This window comes from Bufo gargarizans, chromosome 10 (assembly GCF_014858855.1).
Source record: "Bufo gargarizans isolate SCDJY-AF-19 chromosome 10, ASM1485885v1, whole genome shotgun sequence".
Taxonomy (NCBI): Eukaryota; Metazoa; Chordata; class Amphibia; order Anura; family Bufonidae; genus Bufo; species Bufo gargarizans.
The window spans coordinates 21,933,222-21,950,742 of record NC_058089.1 but is presented as its reverse complement, the minus strand read 5'-3'; the positions used below and the strand labels follow the sequence as shown (position 1 = coordinate 21,950,742).

At 43.3% G+C, this 17,521-nt stretch overlaps 1 protein-coding gene across 1 annotated transcript; it reads left to right on the top strand.

Moving 5' to 3' along the window:
- Nucleotides 1-11,220: 11,220 nt before the first annotated feature.
- On the top strand, nucleotides 11,221-16,593 carry LOC122920948 (dispanin subfamily A member 2b-like). Its single transcript, XM_044270787.1, has 2 exons — nucleotides 11,221-11,676; nucleotides 16,272-16,593. The coding sequence occupies exons 1-2, from the start codon at nucleotides 11,410-11,412 to the stop codon at nucleotides 16,449-16,451; spliced, it is 447 nt and encodes a 148-aa protein (XP_044126722.1). The 5' UTR covers nucleotides 11,221-11,409; the 3' UTR covers nucleotides 16,452-16,593.
- Nucleotides 16,594-17,521: the final 928 nt, after the last annotated feature.

Below are 17,521 nucleotides of genomic sequence, written 5' to 3'. Positions count from 1 at the left end.
GAGTTGTAGTTTTGCAACAGCTGGAGGGCCGCAGGTTGAGCATGCCTGCTCTAGACTGTTTGTACAGTTTGGGGGGAAAAATAGGGGTAGTATGGTTACATCTAGGACTCTAGCCAGGTGGATAGTAGGTGCTATCCTTTTAGCCTATTCCTCAGCAGGGTAGGATTCCCCTTTAGGTTTCGGTGCTCATTCAACCAGATCCGTTTCTGTTTCATGGGAACAGATCTTTAGGGCTACCACATGGAAGTCTCCAAGTACCTTTTTCCATCCCTACAAGTTAGATTTAGACTCTACAAGCGGTAGTCCCCCCTAAGCTAGTTCTTTTGTAGTCGGCTCTCAAGGGTCCTGTCATGGGCGTAGGGGAAATTCAAGATTACTTACCGGTAATCGTTTTTTCATGAACCCATGACAGCACCCGGGATTTATTCCCTCCATATATTTTTTGTTTCATAAACTTGAAATACTTATGTAAATATACAATATATATATAGCACAGGTAGAAGGATGTGGGCAGCACAGCTATCTGTAGAGTACGGTCGGAGTGCCAGCGGCTGCGGGGGCGATCCACCTCCAATGTATAAAAATTAAAAATTCCACAGCACATCCGAATAGTAAAAAGTAGAAAAACGACTTTATTCACCAGACACGCGACGTTTCGATCCGCTCACTGGGACCTTTTTTAAGCAGTCACTGCTTGAGAAAGATCCCAGTGAGCGGATCGAAACGTCGCGTGTCTGGTGAATAAAGTCGTTTTTCTACTTTTTACTACTTGGATGTGCTGTGGAATTTTTATATATATATATATATATATATATATATATATATATAAAAAAAAATGAAATAAAACAAAAAAAATTATTAGGACAAGTTCTCGCAGATTAACTGGGGCTATAGGGGCAGAGCCACTCCTTATGAGCTCTCCACGTAAGTTCCTGTTTCCTGTCCTGAAGATGGAGGCGGTCTCTCAAGGGTGCTGTCATGGGCTCATGGAAAAACTATTATCGGTAAGTAGTCTCGAATTTCTTCTTTTTTTCATCGTCGCCTTCCAAGAGCTATAACTTTTTTATTTTTCTATCTATGTAGCTGTATGAAGGCTTGTATTTTGCGGGACAGAAAATGGCATCTATTGATGGCCACCACAAAGGGACAGCTTTTGGGCCAATATATTGGGCTTCAGTGTGGTATATGGACGGTATTCAGTGTGGACGGTATTATTATGGTACTGCTGACCCTGCCTACTTTTGTTGCCCCGCTTCTGTCAGTTTGGACCCACCTACAACATGGGGCCACTTTTAGGTTTTATTCCAGGGCCACTTTCAATTCCCAGTCCGCTCCTGTCTGCATACTTTTGTGAATTGGCACTGCTCCACTGAGTAATCCAATGCATTTTTTTTCTCTTTCACCCCCTCCATTCCCGAATAATCAGGCCTGTTAGATCCAGTGCCTGATATGTCCCCAGCATTCAGTGCTTAAATCATTCCCGGAGAATGGCTTTAATATGGCTGTCAGCAACCTGTATTAGATTGTAAGAAGGACTGGTTGCCACCACTTGAAGTAGGATCGCCCACATGACTCCTATGCATAAAAAATACCAGAAGTTTAACCCCTCCCCCCACCCAGCACCATACATGTACAGCACTGGGTGGATCTGCTAGCAAGGCAAACCAGGGCTAATATCTACAATCAATGATAACGCCTGTACTATTCAAATATACAAATATTTATCCTACAGTCATGTGAAAAAAATTAGGACACCCTTTGAAAGCATGTGGTTTTTTGTAACATTTTTAATAAAAGGTTATTTCATCTCCGTTTCAACAATACAGAGAGATTAAAGTAATCCGACTAAACAAAGAAAACTGAAGAAAAGTCTTTTCAAGATCTTCTGTAAATGTCATTCTACAAAAATGCCTATTCTAACTGAGGAAAAAGATAGGACACCCTTGCCCCTAATAGCGAGTGTTACCTCCTTTGGCTGAAATAACTGCAGTGAGACGGTTCTTGTAGCCATCTACCAGTCTTCGACATCGGTCTGAGGAAATTTTACCCCACTCCTCAATGCAGAACTTTTTCAGCTGTGAGATGTTTGAGGGTTTTCTTGCACGTACAGCCCTTTTCAAGTCACCCCACAGCATCTCAATGGGATTCAAATCTGGACTTTGACTTGGCCATTCCAGGACTCTCCATTTCTTCTTTTTCAGCCAATCTTTGGTTGATTTACTAGTATGTTTTGGGTCATTGTCATGTTGCATGGTCCAGTTCCGCTTCAGCTTTAATTTTCTAACTGATGGTCTCACATGTTCTTCAAGCACCTTCTGATACACAGTAGAATTCATCGTGGATTCTATGATGGTGAGCTGACCAGGTCCTGCTGCAGCAAAGCAGCCCCAAACCATGACACTTCCACCTCCATGCTTCACAGTTGGTATGAGGTTCTTTTCTTGGAATGCTGTGTTTGGTTTACGCCAAACATGTCCTCTGCTGTTGTGTCCAAATAATTCAATTTTGGACTCATCTGTCCAAAGAACATTATTCCAGAAGTCCTGGTCTTTGTCAACTTTATCTCTGGCAAATGTCAGTCTGGCCTCGATGTTTCTCTTGGAAAGCAAAGGTTTCCTCCTTGCACACCTCCCATGCAAGTTAAACTTGTACAGTCTCTTTCTGATTGTAGAGGCATGTACTTCTACATCAACAGTAGCCAGAGCCTGCTGTAGTTCTCGAGATGACACTTTAGGGTTTTTGGAGACCTCTTTTAGCATCTTGCGGTCTGCTCTTGGGGTGAACTTGCTGGGGCGACCAGTCCTGGGCATGTTGGCAGTTGTTTTGAAAGCCCTCCACTTGTAGACTATCTTCCGGACAGTGGAATGGCTGATTTCAAAATCTTTTGAGATCTTTTTAAATCCCTTCCCAGACTCATAGGCTGCTACAATCTTTTTTCTGAAGTCCTCTGACAGCTCTTTTGCTCTCACCATGGTGCTCACTCTCACTTCAACAGTCAGGAGCACACCAAACTAAATGTCTGAGGTTTAAATAGGGCAAGCCTCATTCAACATGCAGAGTAACGATCTACTAATTATGTGCACCTGGTGTGATATACCTGTGTGAGATCTGAGCCAATTTAAGAGGGAATACATGTGAGGGTGTCCTATCTTTTTCCTCAGTTAGAATAGGCATTTTTGTAGAATGACATTTACAGAAGATCTTGAAAAGACTTTTCTTCAGTTTTCTTTGTTTAGTTGGATTACTTTAATCTCTCTGTATTGTTGAAACGGAGATGAAATAACCTTTTATTAAAAATGTTACAAAAAACCACATGCTTTCAAAGGGTGTCCTAATTTTTTCACATGACTGTATATGGTAAACGGCAAATTGACCGCTTCACTTCCCCCAATAAAATTGAATAAAAAGTGATTAAATAATCACACACACCCAAATGGTATCAATAAAAACTACAGATCTCTCCACAAAAAATTATCCCGCACACTGCTCTGTACACATAACTACAAAAAAGTAAGGTCAGAATATGGCGATAAAGAAAAAAATATTTTTAATACGTTTTTTTTTTTTTCATATGATGCCTATTGGCATTTAATGGATTCTTTGATATATGTGTGTGTGGTTTTTCCCCCAAAGATTTTACATTAATGGCCCATCTTTTTGATTATCTATCAATATGTGATCGTCCCACCCCTGGCACCCACAAGGAGAATGAAGGGGCAGTGGTTCTCGCTGGAGGGTCGCATCTCCTTGTTGGGCATTTAAATAACACATACGTGTCCTGCAGAACCGTCAGCAATTAGAGACTGTCTTATGACCGCCTGTAGACAGCACAGAAGCTGCTGGAGAAAGACAGCCTATAGCAGGGCCGGGACGAGGTATTTTGGCACCCTAGGCGGGGCAGGCAAATTGCGCCCCCCCCCCCGGGAATCAATTTAAAGTGACCCTACTTTTTAAGGGTACGACCACACGGTCAGGTTTCCTGATGCAGTTTTGGAAACCAAAATCGGAGTGGATCATAGTTACATATAGTTACATAGTTAATACGGTTGAAAAAAAGACATGTCCGTCAAGTCCTAACCAAGGGATAGGTGGGGACGCGAATCCCAGACAGAAAAACCCATAAAAAGGAGAGAAAGTATAAAGGACGGATATGACTTCTCTTTTTTTGAATTCACTCCTGGTTTTGGCTTCCAAAACGGCATCAGGTAATCTGATTATGTAGCTGTACCCTAATAAAGAAATAAACACATTTTTAAAGAGGACCTTTCACTACTCTACAAACGAAAAACTAACTATACCTGTGGGCAGAGCGGCGCCCAGGGGTCCCCCTGCACTTACTAGTAAGTCTGGGCGCCGCTCCGTTCGCCCGGTATAGGCTCCGGTGTCTGCGCTCCCTCTGACTGTTTTCTTGTAGGAGGCGTGTCCCTTGCTGCACTGCTGGCCAATCGCAGCGCACAGCTCATAGCCAGGCTATGAGCTGTGCGCTGTGATTGGCCAGCAGTGCAGCAAGGGACACGCCTCCTACAAGAAAACAGTCAGAGAAGCGCAGACACCGGAGCCTATACCGGGCGAACGGAGCGGCGCCCAGACTTACTAGTAAGTGCAGGGGGACCCCTGGGCGCCGCTCTGCCCACAGGTATAGTTAGTTTTTCGTTTGTAGAGTAGTGAAAGGTCCTCTTTAAAGAAGCAGTCAAGGACAGATCCAGTGACTTACAGATGACATCTCCACGGATTTGAGTAGTTCGCTTTCCTTTTCTTCTCCATTTGGTGCAGACCCTCATGGGTAGATGGCTTTTGTCAGGGGGTGGGTAGCCCCCTCTGCCACATAAGAAGACACCAGTATTACTATATGGCAGATGGGGGACGGTAACAGATTTTGCAACTCAGACCCCAAATTTATGTAGCCCACTGTCATCCTGTACAGAGCAAGAAGTTGCGCTCATTAACCACCTCCGGACCGCCTAACGCAGATCTGCGGTCCGGAGGTGGCAGCTCTGCGCAGAGTCACGCATATACACGTCATCTTGCGAGAGCCGTGATTTCCTGTGAACGCGCTCACACAGGCGCGCGCGCTCACAGGAACGGAAGGTAAGCGAGTGGATCTTCAGCCTGCCAGCGGCGATCGCTCGCTGGCAGGCTGGAGATGTGATTTTGTTAACCCCTAACAGGTATATTAGACGCTGTTTTGATAACAGCGTCTAATATACCTGCTACCTGGTCCTCTGGTGGTCCCTTTTGTTAGGATCGACCACCAGAGGACACAGGTAGATGTGTAAAGTACCACAAAACACCACTACACTACACCCCCCCCTGTCACTTATTAACCCCTTATGAACCCCTGATCACCCATGATCACCCCATATAGTCATTGATCACCCCCCTGTCATTGATCACCCCCCTGTAAGGCTCCATTCAGACGTCCGTATGATTTTTACGGATACATGGATCGGATCCGCAAAACACATACGGACGTCTGAATGGAGCCTTACAGGGGGGTGATCAATGACAAGGGGGTGATCACCCATATACACTCCCTGATCACCCCCCTGTCATTGATCACCCCCCTGTCATTGATCACCCCCCTGTAAGGCTCCATTCAGACGTCCGTATGAGTTTTGCGGATCCGATCCATGTATCCGTGGATCCGTAAAAAATCATACGGACTTCTGAATGGAGCCTTACAGGGGGGTGATCACCCATATAGACTCCCTGATCACACCCCTGTCATTGATCACCCCCCTGTAAGGCTCCATTCAGACGTCCGTATGTGTTTTGCGGATCCGATCCGTGGATCCGTAAAAAATCATACGGACGTCTGAATAGAGCCTTACAGGGGGGTGATCAATGACGGGGGTGATCACCCATATAGACTCCCTGATCACCCCCCTGTCATTGATCACCCCCCCCTGTAAGGCTCCATTCAGACGTCCGTATGCGTTTTGCGGATCCGATCCATGTATCCATGGATCCGTAAAAAATCATACCGACGTCTGAATGGAGCCTTACAGGGGGGTGATCAATGACAGGGGGGTGATCACCCCATATAGACTCCCTGATCACACCCCTGTCATTGATCACCCCCTGTAAGGCTCCATTTAGACATTTTTTTTGGCCCAAGTTTGCGGAAATTTGTTTTTGTTTTTTCTTACTAAGTCTCATATTCCACTAACTTGTGTCAAAAAATAAAATCTCACATGAACTCACCATACCCCTCACGGAATCCAAATGCATAAAAAATTTTAGACATTTATATTCCAGACTTCTTCTCACGCTTTAGGGCCCCTAAAATGCCAGGGCAGTATAAATACCCCACATGTGACCCCATTTCGGAAAGAAGACACCCCAAGGTATTCCGTGAGGGGCATATTGAGTCCATGAAAGATTGAAATTTTTGTCCCAAGTTAGCGGAAAGGGAGACTTTGTGAGAAAATACAAAAAAAAACAATTTCCGCTAACTTGTGCCAAAAAAAAAAAAATTCTAGGAACTCTCCATGCCCCTCACGGAATACCTTGGGGTGTCTTCTTTCCAAAATGGGGTCACATGTGGGGTATTTATACTGCCCTGGCATGTTAGGGGCCCGAAAGAGTGAGAAGAAGTCTGGGATCCAAATGTCTTGGGGAATGTGTTTTGGGGTGTCATTTTACATATACCCATGCTGGGTGAGATAAATATCTTGGTCAAATGCCAACTTTGTATTAAAAAATGGGAAAAGTTGTCTTTTGCCAAGATATTTCTCTCACCCAGCATGGGTATCTGTAAAATGACACCCCAAAACACATTCCCCAACTTCTCCTGAGTACGGCGATACCAGATGTGTGACACTTTTTTGCTGCCAAGGTGGGCAAAGGGGCACATATTCCAAAGTGCACCTTTCGGATTTCGCAGGCCATTTATTTATACATTTTGATTGCAAAGTACTTCTCACACATTTGGGCCCCTAAATTGCCAGGGCAGTATAACTACCCCACAAGTGACCCCATTTTGGAAAGAAGACACCCCAAGGTATTCCGTGAGGGGCATGGCGAGTTCCTAGAATTTTTTATTTTTTGTCGCAAGTTAGTGGAATATGAGACTTTGTAAGGAAAAAAATATAAAAAAAAATCTTTATTTTCCGCTAACTTGTGACAAAAAATAAAAATTCTAGGAACTCGCCATGCCCCTCACGGAATACCTTGGAGTGTCTTCTTTCCAAAATGGGGTCACTTGTGGGGTAGTTATACTGCCCTGGCAATTTAGGGGCCCAAATGTGTGAGAAGTACTTTGCAATCAAAATGTATAAAAAAAATGGCCTGCGAAATCCGAAAGGTGCACTTTGGAATATGTGCCCCTTTGCCCACCTTGGCTGCAAAAGTGTCACACATCTGGTATCGCCGTACTCAGGAGAAGTTGGGGAATGTGTTTTGGGGTGTCATTTTACATATACCCATGCTGGGTGAGAGAAATATCTCGGCAAAAGACAACTTTGTATAAAAAAATTGGAAAAGTTGTCTTTTGCCAAGATATTTCTCTCACCCAGCATGGGTATATGTAAAATGACACCCCAAAACACATTCCCCAACTTCTCCCGAGTATGGCGATACCAGATGTGTGACACTTTTTTGCAGCCTAGGTGGGCAAAGGGACCCACATTCCAAAGTGCACCTTTCGGATTTCACCGGTCATTTTTTACAGATTTTGATTGCAAACTACTTCTCACACATATGGGCCCCTAAATTGCCAGGGCAGTATAACTACGCCACAAGTGACCCCATTTTGGAAAGAAGACACCCCAAGGTATTCCGTGAGGGGCATGGCGAGTTCCTAGAATTTTTTATTTTTTGTCGCAAGTTAGTGGAATATGAGACTTTGTAAGAAAACAAATATTAAAAAAAAATCATCATTTTCCGCTAACTTGTGACAAAAAATAAAAAGTTCTATGAACTCACTATGCCCATCAGCGAATACCTTAGGGTGTCTACTTTCCGAAATGGGGTAATTTGTGGGGTTTTTCTACTGTCTGGGCATTGTAGAACCTCAGGAAACATGACAGGTGCTCAGAAAGTCAGAGCTGCTTCAAAAAGCGGAAATTCACATTTTTGTACCATAGTTTGTAAACGCTATAACTTTTACCCAAACCATTTTTTTTTTGCCCAAACATTTTTTTTTATCAAAGACATGTAGAACAATAAATTTAGCGAAAAATTTATATATGGATGTAGTTTTTTTTTGCAAAATTTTACAGCTGAATTGAAAAATGTCATTTTTTGGCAAAAAAATTTTTACATTTCGATTAATAACAAAAAAGTTAAAATGTCAGCAGCAATGAAATACCACCAAATGAAAGCTCTATTAGTGAGAAGAAAAGGAGGTAAAATTCATTTGGGTGGTAAGTTGCATGACTGAGCGATAAACGGGGAAAGTAGTGTAGTGCCGAAGTGTAAAAAGTGGCCTGGTCATTAAGGGGGTTTCAGCTAGCGGGGTTAAAGTGGTTAATAGGCTTACTGGCCAGTGTGGAAACTGCAGGGCTGTGTGGTTTTTGTTTTAAATACAAAAAGTGACATCAAAAATTAAAAATAACATCATCAAAAATTCTTTCAAAATATGTAAACCTGATTTAAACAATAGGTAATTTTCCGATGACACCTTCCCTTTAAGATAGCCATATACATTAGATGACCCACCTGAACGCTCATTTAACCAACAACTAAACTTCCTGACTCTGCCCCCATAAGAATGCACTCTTGGTTCGGCCAAGCACACGTGTTCTCAATGGAGAGAGGGGGATAAGGGCTCTATTACAGGGTTTGAATTCTGATTGTTAGCTTCTGTAAATCTCAGTGTACGTGTTGCAATAATTCCCATTATATGGGGATAAAAGATACAGTGCCTTGCAAAAGTACAACCTGGAATTAACATGGATTGTTTGAGGATTTGCATCAATCAATTTACAGAACATGCCCACAACTTTGAAGATGATTTTTTCTTTTCATTGTGAAGCAAACATCAAATAGGACAAAATGACAGAAAAGGTCAATGTTCATAACTATTCACCCCCCTAAAGTCAATACTTTGTAGAGCCGCCTTTTGCGTCAATCACAGCTCCAAGTCGTTTGGGATAAGTCTCTATGAGCTTGCCACATCTTACCACTGGGATTTTTGCCCATTCCTCCTTGCCAAACTGCTCCAGCTCCTTCAAGTTGGATGGTTTGTGCTTGTGAACAGCAATCTTCAAGTCTGACCACAGATTTTCTATGGGATTGAGATCTGGGCTTTGACTCGGCCATTCCAACACATTTACATGTTTCCCCTTAAACCACTTAAGTGTTGCTTTAGCCGTGTGTTGGGGTCATTGTCCTGCTGGAAGGTGAACCTCCGTCCTAGCCTCAGATCACACACAGAGTGGTACAGGTTTTGCTCAAGAATATCCCTGTGTTTAGCACCATCCATCTTTCCCTCAACTCTGACCAGTTTCCCAGTCCCGTCTGCTGAAAAACATCCCCACAGCATGATGCTGCCCCCACCATGTTTCACTGTGGGGATGGTGTTCTTTGGGTGATGTGATGTGTTGGGTTTGCGTCAGACATAGCGTTTTCTTTGATGGCCGAAAAGTCAAATTTTAGTCTCAGACCAGAGCACCTTCCTCCATACATTTTGGGAGTCTCCCACGTGCCTTTTTCGCAAACTCACAATGTGCCTTTTTGTTTTTAGCTGAAAGTAATGGATTTCTTCTGACCACTTTGCCATAAAGCCCAACTCTGTGGAGCGTAATGCTTATTGTCGTCCTATGTACAGATACTCCAGTCTCTGCTCCGGAACTCTGCAGCTCCTGCAGGGTTACCTTAGATCTCTGTGCTGCTTCTCTGATTAATGCCCTCCTTGCCCGATCCATGAGTTTTGGTGGGCGGCCGTCTCTTGGCAGGTTTGCTGTTGTGCCATGTTCTTTCCATTTGGTTATGATAAATTTGATGGTGCTCCTGGGGATCATCAAAGATTTGGATATTTTTTTATAACCTAACCCTGACTTGTACTTGTCAACAACATTGTCCCTTACTTGTTTGGAGAGTTCCTTCGTCTTCATAGCAGTGTTTGGTTAGTGATGCCTCCTGCTTAGGTGTTGCAGCCTCTGGGGCCTTTCAAAAAAGGTGTGTATGTGTAATGACAGATCATGTGACACTTAGATTGCACACAGGTGACATCATTTCACTAATGATGTGACTTCTGAAGGTAATTGGTTGCACCAGAGTTTTTTATGGGCTTCCTAACAAAGAGGGTGAATACATACGCACATGCCAATTTTCTGTTTTCTATTTCTAAACAATAGTTTTATTTATATATTTTTCTCACTTCACCAACTTAGACAATTGTGTTCTGATCCATCACATAAAATTTCGATTAACAAAACATTGAACTTAAGGCTGTAATGTACCAAAATACGAAAAAAGTCAAGGGGGCGAATACTTTTGCAAGGCACTGTAACTATTGTGATTGTTCCTCCCCATACTTGTTTGTGAGCAGCACATTCTTGTTCACACAGGATGATATACCGCCTATGAACAATGTATTTAGGTGCCACATGAAAGATGCGATGACCTGACGAACAAGTAGTTGCTTGTTTGTCGGGTGATCAGAGGCAACTTTACATTGGGCAATCATCTGGAACGAGTGTTTGTTCAAACATTAATTCCTGATAACTGTCCCAATCCTTGGCGCTAGTAAAAGGACCCTAAGCCACTGTCGGACATCTCTGGTGGTAGCTTATCTCTCTTGATAAAAAAAAAAAAAAGCATCAAGCATGTTGAAGTCTAACAGCCCAATCTTCCTCTCCTGCTACATATGTTGTCATGGAAGAGTCAGGAGCCCCTGCACATACGTTAAATGGTTGGCCAGTCCTTCAAAATCAGCAGGTTTGTCCATCATTAATCTAATGTGTATGGCCAGCCTTTCCCAAAAGAAAATAGGCCATTTTGAGGGACAAACCCATTCTTATTTGAATTCCAGATGTAGTCATTTGTCTTCAAGGTAGACGTAATACCTGAAAGCATGTCCGATAGATTATAGTAATTTGTGTTGCTCTATCGATTATACACAACAACCATGTTATCTTTCATGTAGTGTAAACACAGCATAGACAGCCCTTACCTTCTGTCTGTTAATGATCTACCTAGTGTTTGTCTTTTACTACCTTTGATTCTTCCCCCTTAGCTTATCTTCTACCCTTTACTCCGTTTCATCATGATTTCTTTGTGATCTGGCAGCCAGCGATTTTCAGCACAGAATGTGTTCATGTATAATCATTGGCTTTGGAAAACCCGAAATTCAAAAAGGAAAGCACAATAATATGTTCCTCCCTCTGTAATCGTGTACCTTCCATATCTCTACAGACCGTATCACCGACATCAAGTCTTCAGCTGTTTGTTCGCTCTTGGAAAATGGAAACCAAAGAATATATTCCCACCCAGCAGGCTGAGGAACTTTTATCTAAGTCACCCCTTAATTGTGTTGGCAGTGAAGGTGATGAGTTGCTGAAGGTGGAGATGATCCCTCTCAAAGAGACAACCATTCAAGTAGAGTCCACCAAGTTGACCATAGCATCTGAGCAACCTCCTGTGAGAGATCACATAATCTGGTCTATAGTTAACACTTTCTACATGAATTTCTGCTGCCTTGGACTTATTGCACTTATCTTTTCTGTCAAGGTGAGTAGAAGCGAGTGTTTTGTATAATCAAAGCGTGTCACTGTCAACGTGATAATAATGTCAAAGAACTTGATTTGCTTATGATTGTCTACATTTACAGTCTCAAAGGATATTGGTCAGAGACACTATAGAGCAGTAGTGTCCAACCTGTTGCTGTCATGGCACTTTGGGAGTTCTAGCTCCACAATAGCCAAAGATCACTTGACTAAAGACATTATGGGGAATAACATAGTAACATAGGGGGGTCATTTATTTATCTGAAATATGCCTAAATTAGGCGTATATCATGCGCAGATTGTAGCACAACGGTTAGAACTGTACACAGTACTCCATGTGTGGTCCGACTAGTGATTTGTAAAGTGGCAGGACTATGTTCTCATCACGGGCATCTATGCCCCTTTTGAGGCACCCATTATCTTATTGGCCTTGGCAGCAGCTGCCTGACACTGGTTTCTTCAGCTTAGTTTGCTGTTCACTAAAACTCCTAAGTCACAGATAACCTGAGTAAGTACAAAAAGCATGATGGTTTCATTTATTAAGGGCAAAAAAAGCTATGCCAAACAGCCTGGCCCTATGTGAAAAATAATCCCCCCCCCCCCTCCTCATGAATTAACTGTCATTAACCACAGTTCTTGGAAAGCTGAGTTCAATTTCACCAGCTACACCCAGGCCTGATTACTGCCAGACCTGTAGAATCAAGAAAGCACTTAAAGGATAACCGTCATATTTTCACTCAAAATTAAATTTTCATATATGTTGTTGCTGCTGTGGTGATAATCCATAATCACTAATTATTGTGCTCACATAACACATTTAATAAGATTCCATCCATAGCAACCGCTCCTCACAAGACTTCTTTCTGACTATCTTCTCAAGATGGCTGCTGATGCCCTCACCCTGAGGCTAAGACCTCCCTAACTACCCAGAATTCATTCGGCTCATCTCGGGAACGCGCAGCCTCACCCCAACCAATCAGCTTTCTTCAGACTTAAACACGGGACTCCCTCTGTCTCCCATCAGCACCCCACAAATGCGATCGCTGGGTGCTGATGTGTGTGAAGGCTGCCTGGGGTCTGATGTATGCCCCAGACCAGCCTTGAGTAATTTCCAGCAAGCTGCGCCTCTCTGGCGCAGCCTGCTGGTCAGTGTCAGAATAGAATTGCCATTAAAATGCAATGCACTTCAGGGATAGTGCATTGCATTTTAAAAGCAATCAAAAATCTGTCTGTTATAGTCCCCTTGTGGAACTATTAAGTGGTAAAAAAACAAACAAAAAAACTCATTCAATAAAAAAAATCCCATAAAAAAAATATTACGCAGTTCAGTGAAAAAAATTGCAGAAAGAAATCTTCCCCATATGTTTGGTATTGCCGCATCCGTAACGACCCGGACTACATAAATATCACGTAAATTATCCCCTACGGTTAACGCCATAAAAAAATTATAATAAAAAAAGATAGAATTGCTAATTTATTCTTAGTTGCCACCGAAAAAACTTAATAACAAGCGTTCAAAAAGCTCCATTTACTCCAAAATGGAAAATACAAGTCGTCCCCCAAAAATCAAGCCCTCACAACTTCATATAAAGAAAAATAAAAAAGTTATGAGTCTTCGGAAGTGGCAATGCAAAAACATTTTTTTCTTTAAAAAAAAAAAGGGGTGGTTTTATGGCAAAAAAGTAGTAAAACGTAAAAAAATACCTATATGTATTTGGTATCAATGTAATCGTACTGACCTAAAGAATAAATATATTTTGTTATTCATACCGAAAAATTAACGTCATAAAATTTATAACATAAAAACGCAGTGGCAGTGTTGCTGTTTTTCCCATCTCCCTCACAGAAAGAGTTAATAAAAGTTAATCAGAAAGTTATGTATACCCCAAAATGGCGCCATTAAAAACTACAACTTGTCCTGCAAACAATAAACCCTCATAAAGCTATATAGGCGGTTATAGTTATAGCTCTTGTAATGCAACGATGAAATGAGGAGGAAAAACGTTTGCTCAGTAAGGCCCAAAACAGGCTGGCCACTAAGGGGTTAAACCAACAGTCAAACATGGGGATGGTAGTGTGATGGTCTGGGGCTGCATTGCTGCTTCAGGACCTGGACGACTTGCGGTAATTGATGGAACCATGAATTCTGTTATCCACCAGAAAATCCTGAAGGAGAATGCCCAGCCATAAGATCATGACCTTAAAGAGGACCTTTCACCGATCCTGACATTGTGAACTAAGTATACAGACATGGAGAGCGGCGCCCGGGGATCTCACTGCACTTACTGTTATCCCTGGGTGCTGCTCCGTTCTCCTGCTATGCCCTCCGGTATCTTCGGTCACTAAGTTGTAGTAGGCGGAGATTTCAGTCACTAAGTTGTAGTAGGCGGAGTCTGCCCTTGTTCTGCTGTAGCGCTGGCCAATCGCATCGCAGATCTCACAGCCTGGGAGAAAGCTGTGAGCTCTGCGCTGCGATTGGCCAGCGCTACATCAGAACAAGGGCAGACTCCGCCTACTATAACTTAGTGACTGAAATCTCCGCCTACTATAACTTAGTGAGCGAAGATACCGGAGGGCATAGCGGGAGAACGGAGCGGCGCCCAGGGATAATAGTAAGTGCAGTGAGATCCCCGGGCGCCGCTCTCCATGTCTGTATTCTTAGTTCACAATGTCCGGATCGGTGAAAGGTCCTCTTTAAGCTCAAGAATACTTGGGTTCTCGAGCAGGACAATGATTCGAAGCACACCAGCAAGTCCACTCAAGTCCTCTAATTTAAAACTATGTCCTCTTGTAGCAGTTTTTCTTCTTTTAAATATGCTCTCCTCTTTTACCTTGTTGATTCCCTTTATGTATTTAAAAGTTGGCCCCTCTTCAGACATGACCTTAAACAGGCCGTTCATGCTCGAAAACCCTCCAGTGGGGCGGAATAAAGACAATTCTTCAAACTCATTGACAGTCATCACAAACGATGGATTGCAGTTGTTGCCGCCAAGGGTGGCACAACCAGTTATTAGTTTAGGGGGCAATTACCTTTTCTCATAGGGCAAGGTTGGTTTGGATAACTTTCTCCCTTAGGGCTCTTTCACACTTGCGTTCTTTTCTTCCGGCATAGAGTTCCGTCGTCGGGGCTCTATGCCGGAAGAATCCTGATCAGGATTATCCCCATGCATTCTGAATAGAGAGAAATCCGTTCAGGATGTCTTCAGTTCCGGAACGGAACGTTTTTTGGCCGGAGAAAATACCGCAGCATGCTGCGCTTTTTGCTCCGGCCAAAAATCCTGAAGACTTGCCGCAAGGCCGGATCCGGAATTAATGCCCATTGAAAGGCATTAATCCGGATCCGGCCTTAAGCTAAACGTCGTTTTGGCGCATTGCTGGATCCGACGTTTAGATTTTTCTGAATGGTTACCATGGCTGCCGGGCCGCTAAAGTCCTGGCAGCCATGGTAAAGTGTAGGGGGGAGCGGGGGAGCGGGGGAGCAGTATACTTACCGTCCGTGCGTCTCCCGGGACGCTCCAGAGTAACGTCAGGGCGCCCCACGCACATGGATGACGTGATCGCATGGCACGTCATCCATGCGCATGGGGCGCTCTGACGTCATTCTGGAGCGCCCCAGGAGCCGCACGGACTGTAAGTATACCGCTCCCCACTACTACTATGGCAACCAGGACTTTAATAGCGTCCTGGGTGCCATAGTAACACTGAAAGCATTTTGAAGACGGATCCGTCTTCAAATGCTTTCAGTACACTTGCGTTTTTCCGGATCCGGCGTTTAATTCCGGCAAGTGGAGTACACGCCGGATCCGGACAACGCAAGTGTGAAAGAGGCCTAAATAAATGAAATCATCCTTTAAAAACTGCTTTTTGTATTTACTCAGGTTATCATTGTCTGATGTTCAAATTTGTTCGATAATCTGAAACATTTAAGTGTGACAAATGTGCAAAAACAAAACAAATTTGTAAGGGGGGGCAAATACTTTTTCACAGCACTGTATCTACCTATCTATCTATCTATCTATCTAAGGTAGAACCTAGGATCAATTACGAATTCGGGTTCGGATTCATCAATGAGTGTATTTGCGGATGCGCCACAACGCACAGTAAAGGCGTATGCGCGAGATTAAAGTGGGAGCATTATAAATGTTTTCTTTCGATGGTAGGGGACCACAGTGCATGCAGCAGCTCCCACCACAGCAATATTGTCTGTCTAGGATCAAGCTCCAAGAGATCTGTGTTCCCAGACTTACAATAATTAGTGGAAGTCCCATTCAATAGAACCCCACTGATCAGCGGAATGAAGGCAAGACAGCCCATGGTGGAGCACCGAGGCCCCTTCTCTTCAGTGACCGACATTGACCAAAGCTGAGCCGCCGACTCGGGCACAGCCACACATGTACGGACTGCAGAAAAGGGGCCACTGCAACTCCATTCTGGTGTTTGGTGGTGCACGCGAGTTGGGACCCCCACCAATCATATATTGTTGACCCACGCTAAGAAAGAAACTGCATTGCTAAGATTACTTTTGATGGGATCAAGGTACTGACACTTATATTAGACTGTCTTAATTAAATATTTATTTCTTGTTCATTATTCCTCCAGTCTAGGGATCAGAAGTTGGCTGGAAATTCAAATGAAGTCAGAAGCTATGGAGTCAGAGCCCGATCGTTAAATATTGCATCTTCAGTCTTGACCATACTGTGGTTCCTAATCACAGTAACCATCATTTATGTCAATCTCGTAAATCTGAGGAACACCATTAGGGGCTGGCTGGGACTGTAAGGACTATGATGCATGAGAAAGCATTTAGATGACTTCTAGGGTTGTTAAGGCCAAGACTAATTGTTACTATGGAAATGGCGGTGTGCTTATTTGTATCACTTTATTTAAAAATGTACTATGAAATACACAAATCTGTATCGTATTTTCTTGTTTTTGTCGTCTGTGAATATTATTTTGTCGAACCTTCATTATGTGGATAGTTCAACAGGACTGAGGTTTATTATTCTGGAGATCATGTTTATTTTGCATACGTGTGAAATATTTTGAGTCCTTTCAGCAGAAGGCAATGCAATAGGGCTATTTGTAAGGCTAAGTGTAACTTGCCTTGCTTCTAGATCTCATATAAAGTATATGGCGGTATTATGGATCTGTCTTATAAGGATCTGTAATACAGTGCCCATATGTGGCTATGGGACCATACTGTTCCTTTGTGCAATGCTCTATTGCAGGGATGCTCAACCTGCAGCCCTCCAGCTGTTGCAAAACTACAACTCCCAGCATGCCCTAATAGCTGTAGGCTGTACAGGCATGCTGGGAATTGTAGTTTTGCAACAGCTGGAGGGCCGCTGGTTAGGCATCCCTGCTCTATTGCATACCCTAAACTACACGTAACCTCCTCTAAAGAACTGCTTCTAGGGGAGAATACTTCATGGAGGCACCATATAGCAGTACACAGAGTGCCTATGGGTCTATACTAGGGACATTGTGTGCCAGACCTATTAGGTATGTATCGGAATTATCTGGTTTTATGTTAATGACACTTGAGCTCAGCAAACCCAAAAGACCCGGAAGACCACGGGAAACAACTGTGGTGGATGACCGAAGAATTATTTCCCTGGTGAAGAAAACGCCATTCACAACAGTTGGCCAGATCAAGAACACTCTCCAGGAGGTAGGTGTATGTGTGTCAAAGTCAACAATCAAGAGAAGACTTCACCAGAGGGAATACAGAGGGTTCACCACAAGATGTAAACCATTGGTGAGCCTCAAAAACAGGAAGGCCAGATTAGAGTTTGCCAAACGACATCTAAAAAAACCTTCACAGTTCTGGAAGAACATCCTATGGACAG